The sequence below is a fragment of the Mauremys mutica genome, chromosome 17 (genome assembly GCF_020497125.1).
Source record: "Mauremys mutica isolate MM-2020 ecotype Southern chromosome 17, ASM2049712v1, whole genome shotgun sequence".
In the NCBI taxonomy this organism is placed as follows: domain Eukaryota; kingdom Metazoa; phylum Chordata; order Testudines; family Geoemydidae; genus Mauremys; species Mauremys mutica.
Genome location: NC_059088.1, coordinates 22310382 through 22336727, shown reverse-complemented (window position 1 = coordinate 22336727; position 26346 = coordinate 22310382). Strand labels below are relative to the sequence as shown.

The 26346-nt window shown below is 52.6% G+C and overlaps 1 protein-coding gene across 4 annotated transcripts in view; it reads left to right on the top strand.

Moving 5' to 3' along the window:
* RORC (RAR related orphan receptor C) overlaps positions 1–26346 on the top strand; it is a 69410-nt gene that overhangs the window by 21413 nt on the left and 21651 nt on the right. Inside the window, exon 1 of one of the 4 annotated variants that reach the window (XM_044991871.1) lies at positions 5147–5170. The exons of the other annotated variants lie outside the window; for them this stretch is intronic. Within the exon in view, the coding sequence (XP_044847806.1) occupies positions 5164–5170 (7 nt within the window). The 5' untranslated portion in view covers positions 5147–5163. Of the gene's footprint in view, positions 1–5146; positions 5171–26346 lie in introns of those variants that run through there. 4 annotated transcript variants of the gene reach the window in all.

Genomic DNA, 26346 nt, shown 5'->3' with positions numbered 1-26346 from the left:
ACTCGGCCGACACGAGCTACTCAAAGCGGAAGTGGGACGTTGGTCCAGAGTGCCCCAGGTTCCCCCCCCCCGCAGGGGGTGCCAGAGCTGAGCGTGTGTCTTTAGGAACTGCCCCACCCGGGGGGGCGAGATCTTTCGCAGGCGGTGGAACAGTCTTGTCCCAGCTTTGACGAGCTGGTGCGTTGGGGCACGGGCGGGCGCCGTCGGGAGAAGCAGGACGGAGGCCAAGAACCCAGACGCCACCCCCCCTCGCTCCCAAGAGGAGCTGATAGATCTTGCATATATTACACCCAGCTCCTCCTGTACTTGCTGTTCCAACCTCTCTTTGGCTGGGCCGACGGAAACGGGGACAACGCCGGGGATGTTTCCAAACTGGGCTGGGTAAACACCATCCTTGCAATATCGGCTTCGCAAGTCTCTTGCATGCCAGATTTTTCTGGCATCTGTGCCTGCCAAACCCCGCAGCAGCAGCCAGCGCTTGGTGCTGCACAGAAAGGCCACGTGTCCAGCCCTGTGATGCCGCCCAGCGATTCCTTCCTGACCCTGAAGGCCTGAAGCATGGGAGTTGCCATCATTAGAGTATCGTCTGGTGTGCTCTGTCTCCTTCTGGTGGCTGGATTATGCAAAGAGGTTGAGTCGGCCGCTGCCTCTGGGCTAACAGATGAGCTGCAGCTGAGGCTCGTGCGTTTGGAACGAGGGGGCTGTGGGTTCGGTGCCTGCTCAAGGGCATTGTGGTGTTAGGTGGCAGACGGAGGGTCTCAACCCACGAGGAGGGAGATTAAGGGCGCAACCAGCTGTGGGGTCTTAACGCACACCCAGTTACGGGGGCTTAGTGCCAGTGGTTGTTTCACCCCCTAGTGGCAGGCCCTGGTGACTGCAACAACCTGCCCCTGATCCCGGCTTCGCCACTGGCTTAGACCGGGCGCTCGGGGCAAGCAGTGGCTACCCAGCCCGGCGATGCTCAGAGCCAGCCCTGCCTTGGCAAGCTCCAGGTCTGGGTGCCCGCCTGTCTGCAGCAGGGCGTCCCGGAGGTGCACTGCCCCTGCCGTTCCTTTTCTCGCCGGCCTGCCCTGTTTAACCCCCTGCTGCTGGGGCTGGCTGGGCCTCGCTGGGGCTGGCAGCAGGAGGGGAGGGGGGCCCATTTCTCCCTGGCTCTGCCTGGGGGCTCCCTCAGCCAGAGCCCCTGCCGTGCGCGGTGGGGAGGGGGGGGCGCGAGGCAAAGGCAGGCGCTGCGGTGAGTGGCAGGTTTGGTTTTCACAGCGCTGCGGTTAACTCGTCCCGAGGTGTGAATGCTCCTGAGGCCGGCGTGGGGGGGGGAGAAGGAAGTCTGGAGGGGGGGTGCTCTCTCCCCAGCCCACCTGCTGCAGAGGCTGGGCCCCCTCCCCCCACCTCGCCACAGGGAGAGAACCAAAGCACAGCTGCCCTGGGGCTGAGCTGGGGGCGGGGTGGGGGGGTGCAGGCCACTTCCTCAGGAGGGTCCCGGGGGTGGGGGTGGGGATCTGGCTGGGGGGATGGGGACCATGCCAAGGCAGTGGGCGTTGAATCAGCTGAGCCCTTCCCAGCGGGCTGCGCGGCTCCGTTGGTGTCTGCGTTGTGCCTGGGAGGGGGTGGGTGGGGGCGGGCGTTAGCAGGGCCCTGGCTGGTGCGTGGGGCTGGAGAACCTGCCGCCTCTCCGGTTCGAGCCCTGCTTCCGTGAGCTGAGGGGGGCCAGGTCCTGTCTGGCTCCTAGGGGACCCCTCCCTGCACCTCCCCCAGGACGAGGACCCTGAGCTGAGAGACCAAAAGACTTGGTGAGCCATGGGCACCCATCTCACCCCCTGCAGGGCCTAGGCATTTCAGGAGGCCTGTATTGTTGTGGGGTGCCCCTCGGCCAGGGCCTGCTTTGCTGCTCTTCAGAGACAGCAGGCGTCTGTGCCCCCAGGAGCTGCGTGCCCTGCCGATGCATCGGGCCCCTGGCGCCGGGGTTGGGAACTGGCCGGAAACCTTTCTGTGCAGGTGCAGGGCAAACCACAAGGGTTTCCACGGCAGGTGTGCGAGCGCCCTCCTTCCGCCCAGCCCTTCCTCTGCAGCCGGGCACACGCCGGGTGTGCACTGAGCTTCGCCATGCACACCATCAGGGAGGCAGCGCTGCCTAGCGGTCAGCTGAAGGGGCTGGGCGGCAGGACTCCTGGGTTCTAGTCCCGGTTGTAGGAAGAGAGTGCGGTCTAGTGGTTATAGCAGAGGGGGCTATGAGTCAGGACTCCTGGGTTCTAGTCCTGGTTGTAGGAAGGGAGTGCGGTCTAGTGGTTATCGCAGAGGGTACTATGAGTCAGGACTCCTGGGTTCTAGTCCCGGTTGTAGGAAGGGAGTGCGGTCTAGTGGTTATCGCAGAGGGTGCTATGAGTCGGGACTCCTGGGTTCTAGTCCCGGTTGTAGGAAGGGAGTGCGGTCTAGTGGTTATCGCAGAGGGTACTATGAGTCAGGACTCCTGGGTTCTAGTCCCGGTTGTAGGAAGGGAGTGCGGTCTAGTGGTTATCGCAGAGGGTGCTATGAGTCGGGACTCCTGGGTTCTAGTCCCGGTTGTAGGAAGGGAGTGCAGTCTAGTGGTTATAGCAAAGGATACTGAGAAGCAGGACTCCTGGGTTCTGTTCCCAGCTCTGCCTGGGACTTGCTGTGTTACCCTGGGCAAATCCCTTTCCTGGGCTCTGAAGCTCCATCTCCCCACCTGTAAAACAGGATGACATGGGCCTCCCAGCAGCTGAATGCACTTATGCTTCTCCTTGGCTGGACCTGGTTAGAGCAGAGCAGAGACGGTTGCCATTGCTTAGTCTGTTGTCCGTCATCTCCCTGCCGCCCCCTGATGGTGGCTCTGGTGCCTTGCAGAGTCTCCACTCGCCCTGAGCTTGCCGGGGAAGCGGCCGTGCCTGGGTCTGTTGATCTGAGTGTGCGGCGTTTCCCGTGTCGCCGGCGCTCCAGGGTTAGATGTGCTGACTTGATACCCGCACCGTGCCACGGCCCGGCCAGGATCAGTGCGCTGTGTATGCCAGGCGGCGACCCTGCGGGAGCATGAGCAGCACAGGGAGGATCGGTATATAAAGAGCTGTGGCCCTGGAACTCAGTGTAATTCACTAGGAGAGAACTGGAGGGATTTTAAAGGGCTGGGATTGTATTTAGTATTTTTTCAGTTACCCCATTTGGACCAATAGCTGTGTAGATTTGCCTCGCACCCAGTAAAACACACGTTAACCTCTGGCACCTCCCCCCCACCAGTCTATAAAACCCTAGTTCGTTCTATTCGGCCTCGCTAATATTCCCTTGCATACAAAATTCTTCTCGGTTCCCTTGACCCACCCTGTTGTGTTGAACGGCTGCCACGTTCCACACCAGAGGTGGCTGCATTGCAGCGCCGTCACACGCCCAGAGTTCCTGAAGTGTGCTGGGCTGCAGGGTGCTGTAGACAGGGCGGATGCGGTGCTGCCGTTCACATCGGGGCGGGTGGTTTTCCCTGTGTCACTGAGGCTCCGGGATGCAGAGCTGAGGCGCTGTTGTGGCTCACGCCTTGGGCTTGATCCGCACGTGGGTTACCTTTTCCTCTGCTGGTGGCCCCGCCGGCCTCCACGTCCTCCCACCCTGCCAATCGGTGTAGCAGCTGCAAGCCTGACACTACTAACAGCTCACCACATGGCCAAGCCTGGGCCCTGGGAGCGAAGTTGATGATTCTGCCCTCTGGGCTGTGGCTGGAGGGAAAGCAGGTCACAAAATGACACCAGAAGTTTCCGGGGGTGGGAGGGGAAGATGTGTTTATCTATATACACACACGATTTAGTTGGGGTTGGTCCTGCTTTGAGCAGGGGGTTGGACTAGAACCTCCTGAGGTCTCTTCCAACCCTGATAGTCTATGATTCTATGATATAAAAAAGACTGGGTTAAATTCACTGAAGGATTGAGGCGCCTGTGTTCTGCTCCTGACTCTGGGAGGGGAGTGCTGCCTAGTGGTTAGAGCACGCTGCCAGGAGCCAGAACTCCCGGGTTCTCTCCTCAGCCCTGGAAGGGAAGTGATTAAAATAGGGCAGCTGGGAACCAGAACTGCTGGATTTGTCTCTTGCCAGCTCTGGGAGGAGAGTGGGGGGCTAGTGGGTAGCGCCAGCGGCGTCAAGTCAGGACTCCTGCACTCTTTTCCCTGCTCTAGGGGAGTCTAGGGAGTCTAGAGAGGTTTGAGAGGGGAAGGCTGGAAGAAGACCGGAATACCTGGCCTCTGATCGTAGCTTGACCCCACGTATTGCTGGGCAAGTCACCCCCCCCCCACACACACACTTTGTGCAGCGCCTCAGTTTCCCTAGTTTTGAAATGGAGACCCTGGTGCCCAGTGCTTAATTTGTGCCAGAGTTTGCCAGGGCTGAGCAGATCAGAGCCCAGCACAGCTGGGCTCGGCAGTTCAGTTATGAAGGTAAAATATTTGCTTGAGCCCTGTAGGGTGACCAGACGTCCTGATAAAATTGCGACCGTCCTGATATTCAGTCAATTGTCCCGCATCCCGATGGATGTATGGTCAGGACGCCATTTGTCCCAATATTCTGGCTCGGGGCTTTTTTTTTTTTTTTTGCTTCAGCGGCGCTCCGGACCTGCCCCCCATGTGTCCCGATATTTTGTTCATGTCATCTGGTCATCCTAGAGCCCCGGCACCTCTTCCGTTACAAATCGAGCACTGCTGGTGCCAACCCACCGCCCGGGGGGCTGTGAGTGTGTTGGAAAGAGCCCTGTGCTGGAGAAGGGGGCACAGGTTTTAATGCAGGAGAGAGTCACGGGCTCTCCCCGGAGAAGCACAGGCTGGCCGGGCCCAGGGCTCGAACCCCCGGCCGGGCCACCCCCCTCTCCCCCAGCCCTTCGCACTCAGCAATGGAAACTTGGCCTCTTGTGGCTTGTGGCTTTGGAACTTTCCAGTCAGCTGCCATTGGTTAGCCCCAGTGCATGGCGGGGGCCCTGATTGGCCGGGGGGGACGCCTGTCAACCGGTCTTGCAAAGCCACCTGTGCTTGCGAGGCTGCTTTCTAATGCAAGCAGCCCTGGGCAGAGCATGGCACCCCGGGCCCCGCGCTGAGCTCCCCAGCTGGCAGCCAGAGGCAGGTGCTGCCGGTGCCCTCCCCAGCCGAAGCCGCCCTGCAGAGCCGCTCGCGCCGCCGGCACCATGAGAGGTGGGTGGTTTTGGGGGGAGATGGGAGATAAAGGGCCACCTGGAGCAGCGAGCTGGCGGGCTCGGAGCTGAACGGCCCTGGTGTGTGGCGGTGAGGGGGGGTTATGGCCCAGGGCAGGCAGGCGGGACGCCTGGGTTCTCGTGCCCTGCTCTAGCAGGGAGCACGGTCTAGTGGTTAGAGCAGGGGAGATTGGTGGTCAGGGAGCAGAGTCTAGTACTTAGAGCTGGGATGTGGGAGTCAGGGCTCCAGGTTTCTCTTGCCACTCTCTAGGAAGGTGTGGGATTTGGTATGTAGCAGACGGGTGGTGGTCAAGTCTCCTGCCAAGATTGTCAAAGGGGGCTAGTGATTTTGGGAGCCTGACCTGAAACACTTGACGGGGCTGGACTCAGACCATTCAGGACAGCTGCCCCATGTAGATCAGGCTACTTTAAGGGGCTCCCCGAATCAGTAATTACTTTTGGAAATCTTGGCCCCTTGTTCCTTGCTCTGGGAGGGCAGTGGGTCTAGCAGGTAGTGAGTTAGACAGTGGAGGCTAGGAGTTAGGACACCTGGGTTCTGTCCTTGGCTCTGGGAGGGGAGTAGGGGTTAGTGGTTGGAGCAGAATGGGGCCAGGGAGTCAGGACACCTGGGTTCTGTTCCTGGTTCTGCTCACTGGGGGACCTTGAACAAAGCACAACCCCTCTCCACGCCTCAGTTTCCCCATCTGTAAAATGGTGATAAAGTCCAACCGGCTCGCTGGGGGGTTATTGCGAGGCTGAGTCGATTTGCATTGGCAGGCCGTTTCCTGCCCCTCAGACGGAAGGTGCTATGTACGATTCCCATCCAAAATCTTCCTTCAGGTGGGGAAGGCCTGGCTCGGGGGTGAAGTGGAGGCTGAAGTCTGGCTTCTACCAGCCACAACCCATCTTGAATGCAGCTTTTCAGAGCAGCTCAGGGTGTCGGGTGCGTGTGGGTGCCATGTCTGTTTGCCGATGTGCATGCTAGGGAATGGTGCGCTGACTGGGTGGCAGGGCTCTGGCCAGATGTCCAGGGGCTTCTGGGTCATTAGCATCCCAGAGGGGTCATGGTCCAAATGGACCATGGAGATCGAGCTCCCCTCTCTCTCCAAGGCTGAGGCACGGACGGCAGGCTTGGAGGCTACCGATTCTATGCCTTTCCGCACCGCCCAGCTGGCTGTTTGACAAGCCCCCCGTCTGTCACTGCAACCACGTCCCTCATGGCCTGATTTCCCCTCGCAAACCGGATCCTGATCTCAGTCACCCCCGCTGTGTAAATGTTCTGGCCATCAGTGGGGTCACTGCGCATTGATGCGGAGAACAGGATCCGGCCCGTCGGGTTCTGAAGCTGGCGTTTGGAAGGCGGAATGTAAACGGTTTCCCAAACCGGGACATCCTCGCCTCTCGGTTCCGAAAGAGCCACGCCAGCATCGTAGCCCACGCGGGTTCCCGAGGAATTCCCACGGCAGGGAACTACGGACCGTCCCTGGGGTCTGCAGGGTGGGAACAGCTGGTCTGCGAGGTTGGAGCTGCACATTATCTGTGTGAGATAATGTGTCTTGTGTGTCTGTCTTTTTGTCTTTTTTTATGTGTGTGTTTGTGTTTTGATGTGTGTGTGTGTGTGTCTGGATTAACAATGTGTGTATTTGCGTGTGTGTCTCTGGATTAATCGTGTGTGTGTGTTTGTGCGTGTCTTTGCTTTTGTGTGTATGTGTCTGTGTTTTGATATATAACATGCCTGTGTGGGTCTGTCTGCCTGTCTGTGCCTTTTTTTAATATGTGCGATAACCTTGTCTGTGTGTGTGTTTATTTGTACATCTTTGCTGTTGTGTATATGTGTGTGTCTAGGTTTCGATAGATAATGTCTTTGGTTTCGTGTGTGTGTCTGTCTTTGGTCGCGTGTGTCTGGATTATTCATGTGTGTATTTGTGGTGTGGGGCGGGGGCAGGGTGCATTGCATCAGCTGAACCCATCTAAAGCTGCCCCATACAGCGGAGTTCCTATTGCGTCGATACACCCCTCCTTTCCCTTTTTCTTTTCAACGCGGATTGGCTTCCAGTCCTGTTTCCTCCCCCGTCAGAAGGGATACGTGTCAGTTACATGCGTGTCACCCCCGGCTGTGGAACAGGGGGGTGCCAGGGTATAGATCAGCCCGCAGAAGTATTGAGGGCGAGGCGGGGAGCCCGGCTCTAAGCTGGCTTCTGCAGGCCTCGCAGCTTTAGCCCGGCTCCGAGCAGTGGCGGACGAGTCCCCGGACACCCCCAGCCCCAGGCGCTGTGGCACAGCTCCTTGTTGGCTAACGAACAGGCCGAAAGGCCCGGAGAAAGTGGACAAGGACAGAACTGGTGCGATTGCTGCCCTGGCAGGAGCGCAGCACCATAGGCTGCAGCCGCTGTGCTTGTGCCCCTAGCCGATGCCCGGTGCTGAGCGGAGCTGAGCCGGCAACCCATGGCTGGGAGCAGGGCTAGATTTTAGAGAGACTGGGGTGGGTGAGGGGGCACAAGGAGCTGGTGTGGCTGGGGGGGAGCCGTGAGGGGAGCTGCGGGGGGGGGGGGGAGGCATGAGGACCCAGTGTCCAGTGGGTGTGGGGGCACATGGGAAGCCGCGGGGTGGTGCAGGCACAGGGAGCTGGTGTCAGGGGGAGGATCTGAGGGGGGCGTGAGGAAATGGGCTTGTGGGAAGCAGAGGGGGCACAGGCATGAGGACCTGGAAAGGGGGGTGGGTAGCCTGGGGGGGCCACAAAGGTGTGAGGACTCGGTGTCAGGGGGATCGGAAGCTGGGGAGTGAGGAGCTGGCTCTGGAGGAAGGCTGCGGGAAGCTGAGGGGGGGGGGGTGCAGGCACCTGGGGAGGTGGGAAACCTGAGGGAGGGGTGTGAGGAGCCAGTGTCGAAGGGGGGGAGTTGGAAAGTGGGGGGGGTGGGCAGGTGTGAGGAACCAGTGTCTCAGTGAGGCATGTGGGAAGCTGGGTGGGGGGCACAGACATGGGGATCTGGTGTGTGTGGGGGGAATGTATAGGAAGCTGGGGGGGGTGCAAATGCGAGGACCTGGCGGGGGCAGGCCGTGTGGGAAACTGGGGGGGGGGCATAGACACGAGGACCTGGTGTGGGGGGGACATGTGGGAACCTGGAGGGGTGCAGATGTGAGGACCTAGCTGGCAGGGAGGGCGTGTGGGAAGCGGGAGGGGTGTGCAGACGCGAGGACTTGGTATGGGGGGGCTGTTTAGGAAGCCGGGGGCGCACAGACGTGAGGACCTGGCCGGGGGGACCGTGTAGGAAGCTGGGGGGGGGCACAGACACGAGGAGCTGGCCGGGGGGTGGGGGGGCCGCACAGATGCAAGGACATGGTGTGGGGGAGGTGGAAAGCCTGGGGGGCGAGAGCGAGACTGAGGCCAAAGTTTTCCGCATTTGGGTACCTGACTTTGCAGGCCTCAAAGGGCGCTGATTTCCAGGGGGGCGGGAGCTCAGCACTGTCTGAAAATCAGCCCCCTTTACTGTGTCTCAAGTGGGGCCCAGAAAACCAGGAGCCGCCTTTGAAAACCTCGGCCTAGCGACCTGACCACACGGTCGCCCAGGGAGACTCTGGGAGAGCCCAGGAATTGAGCCCAGCACCCTCATGTCCCAGAGCAGCACCCTGGCCACGGGGCTGCCCTGCCTCTCCATTGAATTTCCCAAGGATTTAAGCAGCTGATTTTGGCAGCTTCTTTTGCAAATCCCGAGCTTAGGATCCTCGAGCCAGATAATTCCCTCTCACCCTGGTAACTCCAGTGACCTCATCCCAGAAGGAAGGAACCCATAGATAACAGAGACATGGCGAGCCCCTATCAGGGCACTGAATCCATTTCCCTGCTGTGCATGCTAGCCCCCAGCTACTGGGGATCCTGCTTCTCTTCCCTTCGTTCTGTGGTTCGGCACGCCACCCTGTGTGAACCGGGATCCCCACCCCATAGTTCAGAGGGGCACTCCCTGCTTCATGCCCTGATGCTGAGTCTAGGCCCAGGACTGGAGATCTCACCCTCCTGCCACCCGCCCTGAAAGGATCAGGCCTTTGGCCCCAGGGGAACAAATATCTCCTCACCCACAGAACCTTTGAATTCCCATTCAGGCTCCCAGCCTGTTCTTCCGTCACTGACTCTTCAGGGACGTTTTAGACTCACTAGGCCAGACGCTGGGCTGAGGTGAACCGGCGTCGCTCCGTCTAAGTCACATTAGCTGGGAGGGATCTGCCCCCTTCGTGTCAATGGGGCGACGCGGATTGACGCCAGTTAGGCGGCTGGCCCATTGACGTCAATGAAACGGGGCTGTTTTACTCAGGTTGAGGATCTGTTCCATTGACTCAGTGGAACTAGCCGAGGATGTGGCAGAGGAACTACGTCCATTTACGCCAGCTGAGGTTCTGGCCCAGCACGTTCCATTTTCACCCCTGTGCGAGCGGAACAAATGGTCTAATTTAAAACCCCAGTGAAATTGTATTGAGCGTCCGATGTCACGCCCCTCTCACAGGCTTTTAGCAGACCCTAAAATCGGGTAAAATTAAAATATTCAAAAAGAAATTAACAAAGCTAAAATAGATACAGGAATGGCCCACGTAGAGCAAGCGTAGACACCACTGAGAATGCAATCCTGTTCCTTCAGCCCTCGTCTGAGCTCAGAATCGCCCTGACACGACAGTCCCCTGGCAGCGACCTTGAGCCGGAGTTCAGCCCATAGGAGTTCCAATCCTACAGCAGGATCTGTGCAGGGGGACCCTGTACCCAGGCGGGTCTGGCCAATGTTTGTGATCTCGCTAGTTTGGCAATTTGTCACATCCATCCCCCGGCCCTGAAAACTCTTTCTTGCGCGTGACGGAGGGAAATCTGATAGTTTGTGTTTCTAAATGTTTTGGGTTTGTTTTTTTTTTAAAAAGAAAAGAAAAAAAAACAGCAGATGAATTTAGGGGTTTGAAACAATTTAACTCCTCTAGGGAGGGTGGATATCTTTGTTCCTCTTTGCCCCACGTACACAGGGCTGACCACTCCTCGGTCTGCAAATACTCTGTAGAGCACGTTGGTCCTGAGAAACCTGTAACCTCGTCCCACTTCCCCACCTATGATTATGATGCATTTGACCAAGTGGGTATTCACCCATGAAAGCTCATGCTCCAAAATGTCTGTTAGTCTATAGGGTGCCACAGGACACTGCTGCTTTTACAGATCCAGACTAACACGGCTACCCCTTTGATACTATGATGTATTTATAGTTCAATAGCATCTCACAGCCCCAGTCAAGATCTGGGCCAAATTGTGGTAGGTGCTCCACAAACACACACACAGAGAGAGACAGACCCTGCCCAAAGAGCTCACAGTCTTTAAATAGACAAAACAGACAAAGTGTGGAAGGGGAAACTGAGGCACTGATCGGGGAAGTGACTTGCCCAAGGTTTCATAGGAAGTTGGGGGCAAAGTAGGGAATAGAACCCCGGAGTCCTGGCTTCCAGGCTTGCTCTAAGAACAAAGACCAGGCAGCCTCTCAGAGCCTGGAATAAACCCCACGAGTCCCCTACTAGCTCCTGTTGCTCAGAGGCAGGAATGGACCCCAGGAATCCTTTCAAAAGAGCCCACCCCAGCCAGCCCCCAACAGCTTCCCAGCCCCTTGTAGAAGTCAAGGTGGGGCTGGGCTTTCTCTCGGCTCTGGGTTCAACCAGATGCCCCAGCTCTGACTCGGCTCAGCCCACCTGAGCTAGAGACCCTTTGCCCCTCACCCCCTTGCAGCCGCTGCCCGTGGAGGGCCCTGGCAGCAGGCGAAACGGAACCTCGGGGCGGGAGGGGAAGGTTGTGGGTTTTCTGCATTCGATGCCACACGTACAGGTTAGTGCTGAAGAGGTGGAGGGAAAGTTGCTGATTAAGGTTTTTTTGATCTGCGGAGGGACTCTGTGGTCTGGCTCTCTGTTCACCTCCCCTTTGCTCAGTTCGTGCGCTGCTCCCAGGCTGGGGCGATCAGATGTGTCAGCACCTTTAACTGCACTGGCCAGAAAAGGCAAAGCAAGAGCTGCAGAAATCTCTGATTATCAGCCCAATGGGCTCCTTCCTTCCTTGGTTTGTGGCTAGTGATGCTCAGCAGTCAGTAGCCAGATTCCCCTTTGCAGGAAGGGGCATTGTCTTTTAAGGCAGTGGAGCTCTGTCGATTTGAACCACCTCCCCCTGCAAACAGCGGCAAAACTACGGCCAGATTCCCCCATCTCCATTGCTCAGTTAAATTCATTTGAACCGCCCCTGTTTACGCCAGCTGAGGATCTGGCCTGGGCTGGTTTCGCTAGTGTGGGATCAGAGCCCTATTCACCAACGCAGTCTTCCTCCCCGCCCGTCTGCCTGCCCGGCTGTTGTGGGAACCTCCTGCGTCCCTCTGCCACTTGCCGTCAAAACCGATTCCAGGCCCACCCTCGCCCGTTGCCGTTCCTTTGATGACATAACTCGCCCCACTCCACCGCGTGTGTCTGTGGGTGGCAGGAGATGGTTTCCTGAGGCCGTCTGAGGGCGTGGGAGCAGCAACCCCGAGCAGAGAGGGCCCTAATAACAACTGTGGGCTGCTTTTCAGACTCTGCTGTCCCGGGACCAAGACACCTGGGTTCTATTTCTGGGCACTGGGGGAGGTTGGCCCTGCATGCGTCCATGTCTCCACGAAGATGGCACCCAGCTTCCCAGGGAAAAGCTGTGGAGAATCACCCAGTATTGTTCGTTGTCCGTGTCTCCACGTTCCAGCCTGTGGATTCCGCTCCCCGTGGGGAAGTGGGGGATGGAAAGGGTCAGATGCCCCCAGTTCAGCCCACACCCTTCCATCTATCCGGGCTCTTAAACAGCTGCTGCCTCCCCTGATTCTCTCACGCCTCTCCCCTTGAGCAGCCACCTGTCGAGTGGGCTTCTGTGTCTGTGGCTGGGACTCCTAGTGCTACCGTAATACACCTAATAAATAATAATGTACAGCGCCCAGCACAACTGGGTCCTGGTCTATAATTGGGGCTCCTGAGTACAGATACTTTATGAGAAAAACTAGCTTATCAGTTTCTGCTCCCTTACATTTACTCACCCGATACCTCTGCTGGGCTCTCAGCCCACTTCATGCTTCTCTTGAAAACCGTTCCAATTAATAATTGTCTGCTCCAGTAATTTGTGTGTTTAGAGTTGATGAATTTTAAAATAAAAGACCTCAAACCCCACTCCCCCAGATACAAACCTGACTTTGGCTTTCCCTAGATGCAGCAACTTACAGGATCTCTGTACGTTTGCAATAGGAAATTTCAGACCCTTTTTTCTTTCCAAGAGCCTTTTGAGAAACAACAGGCCAAATCCTTAGCTGGTGTGGATCAGTGTTGTTCCGTTGAAATCAAGGTAACAACCTGCTTTATACACTCTGAGGATCTGACCCAAATCCTTTGCTTCAAGATGTGTTGGGTTTTTTTTTTCAATTCATATTTTGTGTTACCAGAAAGAAAAATATTGCGACTCATAATAATGTTTCTAAGTGTGTCCCAGGTACTCATATAGTTTCAATAGAATCGCTTTGAGGTTTTGCTTGTTGCATGTGTAGAAAATGGGGAGACATCAGGGTGGATTGATTTAAATAGAAGCGATTTAAATCACCACTTTTAATCATAGGTTTCAGAGTCGCAGCCGTGTTAGTCAGTATCAGCAAAAAGAACAGGAGTGCGTGTGGCACCTTTAGAAACTAACAAATTTATTTGAGCATGGTTTAAATCAGCAAAGAGGAAACCTTAATTTAAATAATCAAGTTTAATTGTGCTTTGTGTTTGTCCCTTTCAGTTATCTTCCTACAGAAAAATTGATTCTCATTGGTTAGTAACCATTAAAGCATGTTGCTTTGCAATTGAATATAGCCTTCACATTAAATTTGGTGCTGTTTTAGCTAACCAGGAGGCTACACTATATCTACACACACTTATTTAAGCAAGCAGCAAAGAATCCTGTGGCACCTTATAGACTAACAGACGTTTTGCAGCATGAGCTTTCGTGGGTGAATACTTGCATCCGAAGAAGTGGGTATTCACCCACTGCAAAACGTCTGTTAGTCTATAAGGTGCCACAGGATTCTTTGCTGCTTCTACAGAACCAGACTAACACGGCTACTCCTCTGATACTTATTTAAGCAATTTATTTGTAGCACTTAACCTACTTTTATTCAAATTTTTAATTTTTTATGATGTTAGGAAATGGTGACTGATGCCTTTCTCATTTACTATATGTGTTGCATTTTTTATTCATTATTTGTATCAAGCTGTATATGGATGGAAATTGCAATTCAAACAAAACTGCATAAAAGCAGCGATTTCCATTTTTTAAGTTAGTTAAATAAAAATACCTCTAATGTGCTGGAAACAAAAATAAGTGAATCAAAACATGTTTTGTATTTCAAACTAACTGATTTTCCTGGAAGATTTTAGAACTAATAGAGTTTGTCCTCTCACATCTTAGCTTTTATTCATAGATTGGAAAAGGGAAAAACAAGCTTTCCTGCTTTTTCAGGTCTCAGTTGGTTTCTTAACTTTGAATGAACTAGCCATTGAATTAGCTGAATAAACTGAAATGATGGAAGTGTTCTCTCTGCCTGTGCTCAACAGGTTGCTGCTATCAAAAGCTGATTTAAAAGAACTTCAAACTCTGGTTGCAGGCGCTTAGCCGGTAACTTACACGAGTTCAGTAGTTTGACTTTCTTTAAAATTTGGCAGCTGCTTACTGCTTAATATTATTTTCTGCATTTCACTGAAATGATTTTAATCGATTATAATGAGCGTGGGTCTTAACATAGGTGCAAATTTATTTTTAAATAGTTCACTTAAAAAACAATGTACCTGTCTTTACTTTAAATTTAAAAATATGGTTTTTTAAAGGGTTTTTTAAAGTCATTGATTTTTGTCCAGCCTGGGAGGCAGGTAGAACTGGAACTCTGATGTTAGGGCCCGATTCTGCATAGCGCTGAGTGCCTTCAACTTCCACTGAAGACGTTTTGCAGTCTTTATAATTATATGTATTGTGGTTACACCCAGGAGCCCCAGTCATCATGGTACTAGGTGCGGTGCCGAGACAGAACACAAAGATGATCTGAGTTTTGAGGAACCCATCATGGTGAGGCCATGCCACACGTTTTCTACCTGGGGATTGTAGCGTTTGTGGTGTGGTTTAGCGCGTGTGTAACCCAAGAAGTAGATACAGCTGAATTCTGCCTTAGCTTTGGTAGAATTTCCACTGATCTAAGAATTCAAAGCTCTTAGGATAACTGGTTCCCAGACTGCATCTTCTTTGTTGTGTGGTTTTCTCTTAATGTTGTGAATCCCAATAACCATTGTCGTTTCCTAAAGGCAATATATAGAAGTGACTAAACGAGCTAGCTGTGCCCCGAATCAGGGTATTTGAAATGTTGTTCTGTAGTGAAAGCAATTGTAATAACGTAGTTTGAACTGATTTGCGAAAGTGATTTCATCTCCTGTGATCAGTTAACGCAAATATCTTTAACTCTTGGGCAAAATGTCGTTTCCTTGTCAGTGATATTCAAGCCTCTTATCTGAGGCACTGAGAATATAATGAAAGTGTATTCATCGGGGGAGAGTTTTGCTTTGAAGGGAGGTGATAAACAGATACAGACAGAGAGAAGAATAAAGGATGGTAGCAAGAGCTGAGGTTTCAGAGCCTATATTGATGCGTTGAGTTCTTCAACCTGAAACTGCTTTTAAAATACATCTCTCTTCCTTTCCCACATTTCAATTAGTGATGCCGTATTCAGATAAATACTCAGTGGTTTTTTTTCCAAAGCCTGTCAGTTGTCAGGGTGGGACAGAGAGGAGTGGGGTTCGTAGCAGTAAGTGAAATTTCACGGTTGTCTCTTTAATGGGAGCGCATATTTTGTCAAATTTCATCTCCAACTACATGTATATTTCCAGCTACAGCTCTTCCAGTAGAAGCCATGTTCAAATCAGACACGGTATGAATTGGAGGAATATGGGCTGCAAAAGATTTACAAGGAATAGTTCTGCAAGCCGTTTGTTCTTTCTTTCTTAGAAATGGTAGCGATTTGGGGCCAGATTCTGCCTCCTGGCTAGACCAGACTAGCCCCACCAGAATCCAAATGTGCTTGCAGACAAATTTATTTTTGATGCACGATTTTACCTCTGCAAACAGGAAATAATTATATTCTCCCCTCCAATATAAAATGCGTTGAGGTCTATGGATGAAAAGTGCTAGGTAAGAGCTAGGAGTGGTGGTTATTATTTCTTTATATTACACACAGAGGACGTGATGATGTGACTTCTAGAATCAGAGTCCCCTGGGATCTAGTGAAATGATTTAAGGTCTGGTGACCAAATGATTTAGTGGATTGATTAGATCTGGTGATTGAGAAGGGGGAAATGAAATAGCAGGGTTATAGTGTAAGAGTAAGGAGTAGATCTACAAGAATGGGTTGAACTCTGGAAAACGTGCCTGAGAGAGAGAGAGAGGTTGAAGAAGCTCAATCTACAGGTATTTCATTTATCCAAGAGAAGATTAAGAGGTATCTTGATTATGGACAACCTGGGGAAGAGATTTTTGATCGTAGGTGGTTGGTTAATCTAGCAGAAAAAAGCAGAATTAAATCCAGTGTCTGGAAACTGAAGCTAGACGAATTCAGACTAGAAAGAAGTGCACATTTTTAGCCGGGAGGGTAACTAACCACTGGATCAGTTTACCCAGGGCTGTGGTGGATTCTCTGTCTCATGGAAATTCTCGGATCAAGACTGGGTGCCTTTCTAAAAGATAAGGTTGAGTCTTTAAGGTGCCACCAGACTCCTCGTTGTTTCTAAAAGATAAGGTTCCGCTCAATCAGAAGTGACGCAAAAGAGAATAGAGGATCATAATGGTCCTTTCTGACCTGTAAAAGCAGCAGAGAGTCCTGTGGCACCTTATAGACTAACAGACGTATTGGAGCATGAGCTTTCGTGGGTGAATACTCACTTCGTTGGATGCATGTAGTGGCCTGAACTCTATGCAAACTTTAGCTACCACAGCCCGATCCTGTGACTGGGGGAGTCAGCCTGGCTAGGATCTGTGGCACAGTTATAGTTTTCCGTGAGTGTGGAGGCTGGGAGGGCGGGGGGAAAATGCGTTTACAGTAAGGGGTTTGAGCATAGAGTGATAGTTGATGCTTCGGCATGGTTCTGAATTATTTTCAGCATATTGGGGACCTGATCCTGTGGAGGCCTGAGCTTTCTGATCTCAGAATGATAGGTGCTCAGATACTTTAGTGATTGATCACTCCAAGTCACTAGAGAGAGAGAGAGAGCGAAGCAAGTCAGTCAGTAATAAAAGAAACAAATTAACTAACTTTTTTGGAGACGGGTCCTAGAGATTGCGGCATTCTCAACCTGAATTCTCTCTCTAGGGGATCTAGTGTGTGTGTCTTGCCGGACCATTGGTAACTTAGTCAATTTCAAAATAGGTAAGGTCAGGATTTTCCAAAAGACCCCAGCACCCATTTAATTATTATCATTTATTTCAATTGAAACCACAATTTAAAAAAATGCCCATGCAAAATGGCTCTAAAATTAATTAGAGTCACAGCCACAAATGGTTACTACCCAGAGGCAAAATAAAACAAACTTCGGGCACCAAAAATATTTAGACAGCAAACTAAGTGGCTATATCTTCAATCAAGGTCACAGTGTCGGGAGCTGAGCCCATGAAAATCTGGTTTTGTATGTCATAACTTTTTGGGTTTCTTTTTTTAGTGTCTGATTCAATCTGTTACTGAAATAAACCTCTGATCTCGGTCAATTCATCTCTCGCCTTAACTAACTGAAGATGTTTATATGTGTTCAAAATCTCAAAATTAATAAGATGGAACAAATAAGACTTAAAATCTTTTCGCTTCTTTCCAAGAAGTATTTTAAATCGGCATCAATCGGAAACGTTGGGACAACACAATTAGGTTTTGGACAGTACAAAAATATCCTGAATGTATATCTCAGCCTGTTGCTGTTTAATAACACAGCAGAATGCAAAAAGCTGACTTTTTGTTAACTTGCTATGTTGTGAATAAATTTCATTTTCACAGAATATTTGAGGATCTGTTAGTGGGGAGAACTATCCCAATGGTCCTTTTAATTCAATTATAAAGACAAATTAAGCCCTACTCAAATCCAGCTGGTATCAATGCTAAACATCTTTCTAATTAGTGTAGTGCTTAATGTAAATTTTAAAAAAATGTTTGAAATGCAAAATAAAAAGAAATACTCAGAGGGAAAATGGGATTCCTAAATATGCAGTCAATTTAACAGTAGTGAAGCAGTGTTGTATGAATTAGAATATGCTGATTATTAAAACACTTTATTTAAGAATTAAGCAGATCCATATCTTGTGCACAGTTATGCAATTGCTTTTGTTTTAGCATAAATGAGTTTGACTTTATAGAATAATTATCGTGTGTTAATTAAACACCACATTACGGTGGTTTAGCAAGATACACATCTGTCGGCTCTTCAATCCTCCATTGTGTTCAAACATCGGTTTGCTTAACATCAATTGCTTTTTGATGATAAGAGATTGTGAACTGTTTGATAGTGAAGTTGCACAGTCAAACCGAAGCGACTCTTAGACCCTCTGAGCAACGGCTATGGAAAAACAACACGATCTAGCAATTATTATGAGCTATGTACATCTTTCTTGTGTATAGTGGGTGTTTAAAAATTCTTTGGGCCTGATCCTCAGCTGATGTGATGTCAGCCTCGCTTTATGGGCTCTGGGATCTGGCTCTTAATTTCTAATTTGTGTGGAATTTAGAGCCAGATTTTCAATACAGTTGAGCTCCTATAGGTGCTGAATTCTGGAAAATCGAGTCTTTATTTTGGTGCCTATATAAAAACTGAGGTCTTTTGGGGAAATCTCTCCCCTATTGCAGGTGCAGACCACTTGAAAATCTGCCCCAAAATAAATGCATGATCCTGCAGCGTTGAAACTTGAATTTAGTAAGAGAAACAGCATCATTCTACAATGTTTTTATTTTAAATCAGTAAAACATCTTCAGCTGCAAAGGCACAACTGAGACTTTTGTCAAAGGGTAATAACTGTGCCGCTCCCTTTGCATGTAAAAGGAACAGAAAGGAAGGGTTGAACTTTAGAGCAAGACCCTGGATTGATCAGACACACGTCCTAGATAAATAAAAATATCTCTGTGTCAAATACACAATGGAAAGTAGACGCCGCTGAGTGCAGTATCTCTCTGCCTCTGTTAACAGCAGAAGCTTAAGAAATGTGCAATCTAATTAGCATGCTGCTTCTCTCTTAGCACAGGTCTGCCCTACAAAATTGTCCCAGTATCATTTACGTTGGTTTGGAGTGTGATTGACTGATTTGCTTGCTTGCAGATATAGTTATATCAGTACAACCCCTAGTGTGGATGCAGTTATACCGGTATAAGGGTACCTTTGGGATAGCTTCTTCCCCAAAATGGTACAACTTTCTAGTGCGGACAAACCTGTAAAGTGTCGTCATTTTTTATGTGCAAAATTCTCTTGGAAGTTTGTTCACTGTCCGCTTATTTCAGCTGTTTTCCGTTGTGAATTTAAAAAAAGCTTTCGATTGGTTTGTTAATTTTATGTATATTAAATCTTGCGTTGACAAAACTGAGACAGACAACAAAAGTCCTGTAGACGGTATTTAGTTGATGAATGAGGATTATTTTGGGGTAACAAATGACCTGATTTTTTTTCAACACTAGCCCAGTGTATAGAGCCAGGCAATCGACTCCTTAGTGAATATTAATGTTGTGTCATTTTTCAACTGTAATATGATGCCCAAGCTCCCTTTTATTCATAATTTATCTGGGTTCAACATACCTCTAACTTTTATTTTAAACTCTGTCTAATCTAGTTTATCTACCTTATCTATCAGTCGATCTGCCCGCCTGCCTGTCTAACCTGTTTTATCTTCGTATCCCCCTTTGCCATGGTATCCGGGTGCCTTTCACATAACACCAATAGCGTATAGCTGGGTCTCAGTAGACTTTCTCCATTTTTCGTCGTCAACATCCTGCTTGTGGCTCGGTTTTGGGGGCTGATTTTTTTTTTTTTAATTTAATTTCAACTTTTAGCTTCGCTGCAGTTTTATTTCAAAACTGTCAGTGACAAAGACTTTTTCAAGAAGTAATAATGGTGTTGAGTGACCCACCTGGGGGCTAGATATTTACAACCAGCTCGGCACCCCCTTAGGGATCAAACTAACAGGCCGGATTTTCGGACGTGCTCAGTATATTGGGTTTGGAAAATCAGCTGCTCGGAAAACCTGGCTGTAAGCGGCTCAGTGGGAACTGGGGACTTCAGAGTCTGGGTATGACAGTGAAAGAGGCTGCGTACAGCCAGGGCTATCAATAAACACGGGCCCTAAACTTGTGGTTTTTTGCACAGCCAACCCGTGGGAAGTTTCTTACCCTCTAAAGTGGAGGGGGGGGTGGCTATTTGACTTTTTTCTGCAGCCCGTCTCGTCTGCCCTGACCGGTTTGGCACCCCCAGAACAACACCTGTCTGAGGCACTGTCTCAATCTCCAAACCTAAACTAAAAAAAACCAACCCCAATCTTTTTAAGTTGAGGGGAGATGGGGGGGAAACCCAGCCTGAGACACCGCCTCCACGTCTAGACCCTGTGGGCTTGTTTTCGAAGCTGTGGGTCTCACGGGGCCCCCAGATCTCGGGATCTGCTTTGTTCTGCAGACACCCAGAAAGCTGAGTAACTAGTTGGGGGCGTGGAATGTGCCTTGACATCGCCGTGAGTTCATAATCGGGTGTTTTCAGTTTGATTAATGTGGGGAAAGTGTTAACGAGTCACCCCGCCCTTGTGGATGCTCAAACCCATTCCAATAAGTCACTTTTACTCAAACAGCCCAGCCCGGGCCATGCACCGAGTTATTGTGTGCCGAGCAAGAGAAGTAAAAAAAAACAACACCTCGTGATGCTTCCTCGCGGGTGTCCCTGTCAACGTGTGCAAGGGAGAGCATTTTCCCTGTCTCTCCAGCTTGGTGACACTGAGAGCACATGGGTGTCAGCGGGGCGGCTACAGCACTGGAGAGATCTGCCAGAGGGTATCACAGGCTGCTTTCTAAGGCCAGTCCAGGTGGCAGAGTTGCAAACGGTGCCTTGTTAGGTCACAGCCTGTTGTCTTTACTGTTTTCTCCCTGAAATCAGCAAAGACCCCTCCCCATGCTCTTATCTAGATAACAGAGCTCTTCACTAATACATCTCAAAGCCCTTTCCAAAGGAGGTCAGGATCATTAGCTCCATTTTGGGGAAACCGAGGCACGGGGAGGGGAAATTCCTTGTCCGAGGTCACCCAGCAGTAATGCTGTGAATAGACCTCAGATCTCTTGAGTCTGAGAGTCTGTCTACGCTGCAGTCTGAGGCGTGACTGCAGCATGTGTAGGCATACCCCTGCTAGCTTTGATCTAGCCGGCTCCAGTGCCAACGGCTGGGAAGCAGCACAGGCTGTATGAGGGTGCTGGGAATCCTGGGCACGTCCTCGAGCGGTGAGCCCATGCGTCCAGGGCTTCGCCGCTGCTGAGATCAAAGCGAAGCCAGGGGTTTTCTCTGCATGCTGCGGTCACAGCTGTGTATGCAGGGTAGGGGGATCCCCGCTCCAGGACTCTATCCATTAGGCCATGCTGCCTTCCTGCTACAGCCTCTGTGCCCACACTACAGAATGGACTCAAGTCACCTCATGTTAGCCCCGGCCTCTGAGAGTTAAATTCCCCTGAGGGGTCTGTTGGGAGGCCAGGAAGGCGGCACTTGTCCGGCTGCGAGTTCCCCGTGGCAGTAGGGAGTCCCAGGCCTGACCCTCCCTGTGTCGCCTGGCTCCAGGTAGGCCATCTCCTCCTGCCTCACGGCCGGCACGAGCACCACGGCTAAGCTCCAGCCGCAGCCTCCCTTTGCAGGTCCGACTCGGGCCCCTCCGTGGCGAGCCGATGGGGTGGCGGAAGGCGCACGGATGTGGGCAGTGGGAGATGGGGCTACCGGCCTGCCCTGGCTCCGTGCCCCGCGGGCAGCCAAGCAGGGAGCTGGCCGCAACAGCAGACGGGCACCTGCCCTCTCTGAACTGGTCCGGGCCCTGCATTCGAGGAGGCAGCCAACCCCGCCGGAGTCACTCAGCCCTCAGATTGTCAGCTCTTTAGCGCTGGCTGGGGAACGGGGACACAGATTGGACAGGCCTGTTGGGGGGTAACTGGGAAAGAGGAGAGTGTAGAGGGTAGAGCAAAGGATTTTGGGGGCGGGGCTGGGAGAGGCAAGAGTCCTGGGTTCGGTTCCAGGCTCTGGAAGGAAGTTTGGTCCAGGCCGGTGGTGAGAGCCGAGGGTCAGGACTCCTGGGTTCTATTCCTGACTCCGCCAGGGGCTGCTTTCTATCAGCAAACCAGCAGGGATGCCCCTGCCTGAGAAGAGCCTGAAACTCAGCTTGGCAAGGAAGCCAGCCCCTGTTGGTGCCAAGTGAGGGGAGGGGCACCTGCTTGCGCAGGGGATAACCCTCCTCCACCCTGCCCTGCCCCTGGTTTTCCTCCGGGGCTGCTGAGTTGCTCAGTTCTGTTTTACGAGTCTGCCTTGGCCCCGGTGCTGTAACGTTTTGTTAGGACACATCAGTCACCTGGTATTAACCGAGCCTCGTGTAACACACACACACACCCCGTGCCCGCGCACCCCTGGCTGCCAGGCACCCTCCCTGCAACCATGGCTGAGGCTACGCCGCTGAAGGTTATCGTCCCCCCATTTCAGATGGGGAAACCGAGGCACACACTGCCGCAGTCACTCGTGCTAAGTCACGCAGCAAAGTCAGCGGCAGCGCTAGGGAGGGGACCCAGGAATCCTGACTCCGTATCCACGAGACCTCTCTCCCAGCACTGGCAGTAGAACCCGGGAATCCTCACGCCCAGTCCTCTGCTCCAATCACGAGATTCTGCTCCCAGATCTGTGGAAGGAACCCAGGAGTCCTGGCCCTGCCCCCTTCTGACAGATTCTGCTCGGGTGCTGAGGTCGACATTTCCACCCCTCATGTTAGGCTCTCGTGTTTCATAATGAGCCACCTCTGTGCAAGGGGCCCGGTTTGCAAAGGCACTGAGCTGTGTGGTTTGTGGCTCCTCAGCAAAGCAGGTCACATTGGGCACCAAAATCTGAGTTCTAGGGGTTTAATTTTGGCCTTCGAGTGTGAAGGTAAATCTTAATTTTCAGCAATTAAAGCAATCGACACCATCAGGTTATCTGACATTAAATACACAGGGGGGTTTAATAGAGCAGCCGGCTAGAAGTCAGGACTCCTGGGTTCTCTTCCCTGCTCGGGGCGGGGAGTGGGGTCTAGTGCCTAGAGGAGCGGCAGGGGGCTGGGAGTCAGGACTCTTGGGTTCTCTTCCCAGCTGTGGGAAGGGAGCGGTGCCTACTGGTTGGAGCAGGAGGGGGGCAGGGCGCCCGGACTCATGGGTTCTATATCCAATTTTGTCAATATGTGTGACCTTGGGCATGTCTCTGCCATGCTCTGCGCCTCAGTTTCCCCATCTGAGGCATTCCCTCCTTATGCAAAGTGCAGTGAGATCCAAGGGCCAGGGGGCTAGGATTATTTTGCTGGCCATGGCTTTGCTGGTAGGTCACGAAAGCCCCGTAGGTTCTGCCCGAGACCTGAACCACGGCCCAGAGGAGTGGGGAAGGGAAAAGCAACCTGTGATCTGATCAGCCCGTCCCCGTGGTGGCTGCTGCACGGAGGTTTTTCTGTTTTCTATTAATATGTAAATATGCTGATCTTTCCTGGAACTCAGGGCGGGAGTCACCGCTAAACAGCCCTGGGCGCCCCACAGCCTGAACCACGACCCCCACGGCCTCATGATTTTGAAAAGTGGGGCAGGGGGAGTGCATGCTGTGGGGGGGAAGGGGGCTGTTAAACAACCAGTTAAAGTATGGATCCGCCAGGTTCTTGTGTGGTTCATCTTAAAGGCTCAGCTGCCGACGGAGCAGGGCAAGGACGCCAGTGACTGCTCAGCATTGTACAGGCCAGGAGTGACCTTCAGCTGGGGCTCTCAAAGCACCTTGTAACCCTTACGAGCTCCATTTTACAGGCGGGGAAGCTGAAGCACAGGGAAGTGGGGAGCGGCTTGCGCAGTAATTTAACGGGCAGTGCAGCCAAGGTGTCCTGATTCCCTCCCACCCCTACTCTAGCTACTCAACCTGCTACCTCCCAGAGCTGAGAAAAGATCCTGATTACCAGTCTCCTGATCTAACCACTAGACCCCACTGCCCCCCAGAGCTGGGAGACAAACCCTGGAGTCCCCTGCTCTCACCACTAGTCCCCCCCGCTCTCCAATTAGTGTGAACACCTGCGTAGGCTCTGCGAGTTTTGCAAGGGATCCTCAGAGTTTAGTCTGTGTATTGAAATAGCACCAGGGGCTCCAGCGTGAGACTGGGGCCCCTTGGGGGCCGGGGCTGCCCTCATGCGTCCCGTCGCTCTCCAAGCCGTGGAGCAGAGGCGACTGGGTGCTGAAAGGGTTGTGACCAAGTGAGTAGCTTATAAGAGGGGAGGAAGAATAGAGAAAAATCCCTCCACCTGGGCCCATCCCCATAGCATCTGGGCTTGGGCTCTAGAGTGACCAGACGTCCCGATTTTATAGGGACAGTCCCGATTTTGGGTCTTTTTCTTATATAGGCTCCTGTTACCCTCCCACCCCCTGTCCCGATTTTTCACACTTGCCGTCTGGTCACCCTGTTGGGCTCCCTCCCCTCTCGAGTGTAAACACGGCACATTGCACAACACCGCTGGGCAGCAGGCTATTGGCTCGCACAGGCAGGGAGCCGAGCCGCAGAGAAGGTCGCCCAAGGAGCGTGTGGTCAAGCTAGGCCCACGCCTGGCCTACTTGTCTAACCACTGGGCCATCCTTCTTCTCCGGCAGGCTGGGGCGGCGGGGGTTGGGCCATTTCTGGCCCCGCTACCTCTGTGCCTCTCCAGTGCGCCCGCTCTGCAGGGCATACGCCCCTCAGGCTGACGAAGCCGGCGGAAGGCGCAGCATGCCTGGGTTGAGTAGGCCGTGCCATCCCCCATGGGCCAGCGAGGAGCGGGTTAAATAGCAACATGGCAGATGGGGGGATGTGGGCCCGGATTCTCAATGGTCTGTGGGCTCCTCACTTCCACTGGCAGGAGCCTGCGTCCCTTTGAGGACGTGGGCCTTGGAGACTCGGCTAGCCAGCCGCGCTACAGCTGGGAGCCCCAGTTGGCACCGAGCTTTGTTTACATGGGAGCCGCCAGCCCGTGCGTGGCCCATGGCCCCCTTGGGACGCGTCTGGCTCTTTAGCTGGAGCTGCCGTGACGCTTGCCTTTGGTTTTGGAGGTCCCTGGAGGTGACGGGGGCAGCCGTTAATTAACACACTGGGTTAATTAACGCGCTGATTTCGGCCGATGGGTGGCTTGAGCCTGCTCCTAATTGATGCAACGTAGGCCGGTTTAAACGGGACCGAGAGCAGCCCCTCCCGGCCTGTTGCACTGGCTTAGTTTGAGCGGGCTGAACGCCACGCTCCGCATTAAACCGCAGTCAGCCGTGTGTCTGGACAAGGCCGTGGAGGGGAGAATTGGCCTGCCGGAGCCCTGCTTTCCTGTCCCACGCTGCATCCGCTTCCCTGCTCCGTTACTCGCATCTCATGACTTAGCATGTTTGCCCACGTGACCCCCATTTCAGTAAGTTCCATGTGCCCACCCCCACCGCGGGCGCGTGGAACTTCCCGTGACGCCACGGGAAGCGTGACACGGACCCGCCCGCTGACGCCCCTCGGTGGTTAAAGTCAGGAACGTTGGCCGGGGCTGGTTCCCAGCCAGGTTACGCTGCACTTTTTTGGTATCAAAGGATTTGGGGGGGGGGGGGGGGATGTTGCTGCTTCCTCCCCTCCGAAGTCTTGGCTTCATCCTCTTACTCAGCCACCCGCGGGCATCACACGTCAATTATGGGGTTCCTGTGGGGGAATTCGCCTGAGACCTCGCTGACCTTTCTCAGGTCGAATTTACTGGCATCAGCCATCACCTGAAAATGAGAGTTACTGGCAGCTTGCTCTCTGGTGTTCGAGTTTTTTGACTAAGTCAGGCACTGGGTTCCTGTTTCTGAGTCAAACCCGGAGCCCATTCCCACCGATTTGATTTGCTATAGATAGATTGAAAAGACCCAAAAAAAAAATTACAATCATTCTGTTGTGAGGTTAGGGGCGCATCAATTGAAGCTTGTGGTTTTTTCTTCTCGTTGGGTCTGAGCAGTGGGTGGTTGCAGAGAGGAAATGGAATGCGTAGGATAGAGGCTGATTGTTATCAGACAAACTTACTAGCCCCCGTGTTGTTTAAGGAAATACAGGAATGTATCAGCACGCAAAAGCCGGCCCCGGCTGCGTTAGGGCAGCCAGAAAGAATTCCCTTCCTGATGCCCTGATGCAGGAGAGTCGACATCCCTTCCCCCACTTGCTATTGTAACTCTGGCTATTCTTGTTAGCCCCATAAGAGTCCAGCCCCTGCTGCTGTGCTGCGGAGCTCTTGGCTTCGGGGAGATCTTGTCTCGGCGAGTTCCGCAGGCTAATTCTGTGCTGGGGGAAGAAGTGGGTCGAGGGAGGTTGAGAGTGTGCAGGTGTGTGCGCACCAATTGTACATGCGCAGTGTGTGATGTAAGCACAAAGCAGCAGTACTGGGACCAAAGGAACCCCTGATGTAACGGCACAGAAGTCCCTGCGTTTGGGCTAATTCTCTGCTCCTTTTTAATGGTCTGCAGAGCCCTGTTTTCTCCGGGGTGCCGTGGATCATCTGAATGTACTTGGTCCTGGTGAATGACACCCGCAGCTTGTCCACAGCTCCCACAGGCAGCATCAGGGTGAGGGTCAGACACATGGTACCCCCTGCCCACCTGGAGAGGGGAAGTCAGTCTCCATTATGACTCCACCCATGGGCGTTAGGCACCTAAATCCCTTCAAGGATCAGGGCCTTAGTGTCTCGGGTCAGGGCCAATCGCAAATGTTCTCACACATGCTCCTTTTTGCGTCAGTCTCCTTGCAGCCGCAGTCTGGGTCGCTCCTTGCTCATGTAGTTAATAAATCCATCCTGGAAGGGGTAACCTATGAATACTGCTGTCTCTCTAACGAGCCGCGGCCCAGCAGGGGACGTGGCTTATAGAACGGCGACGGGGG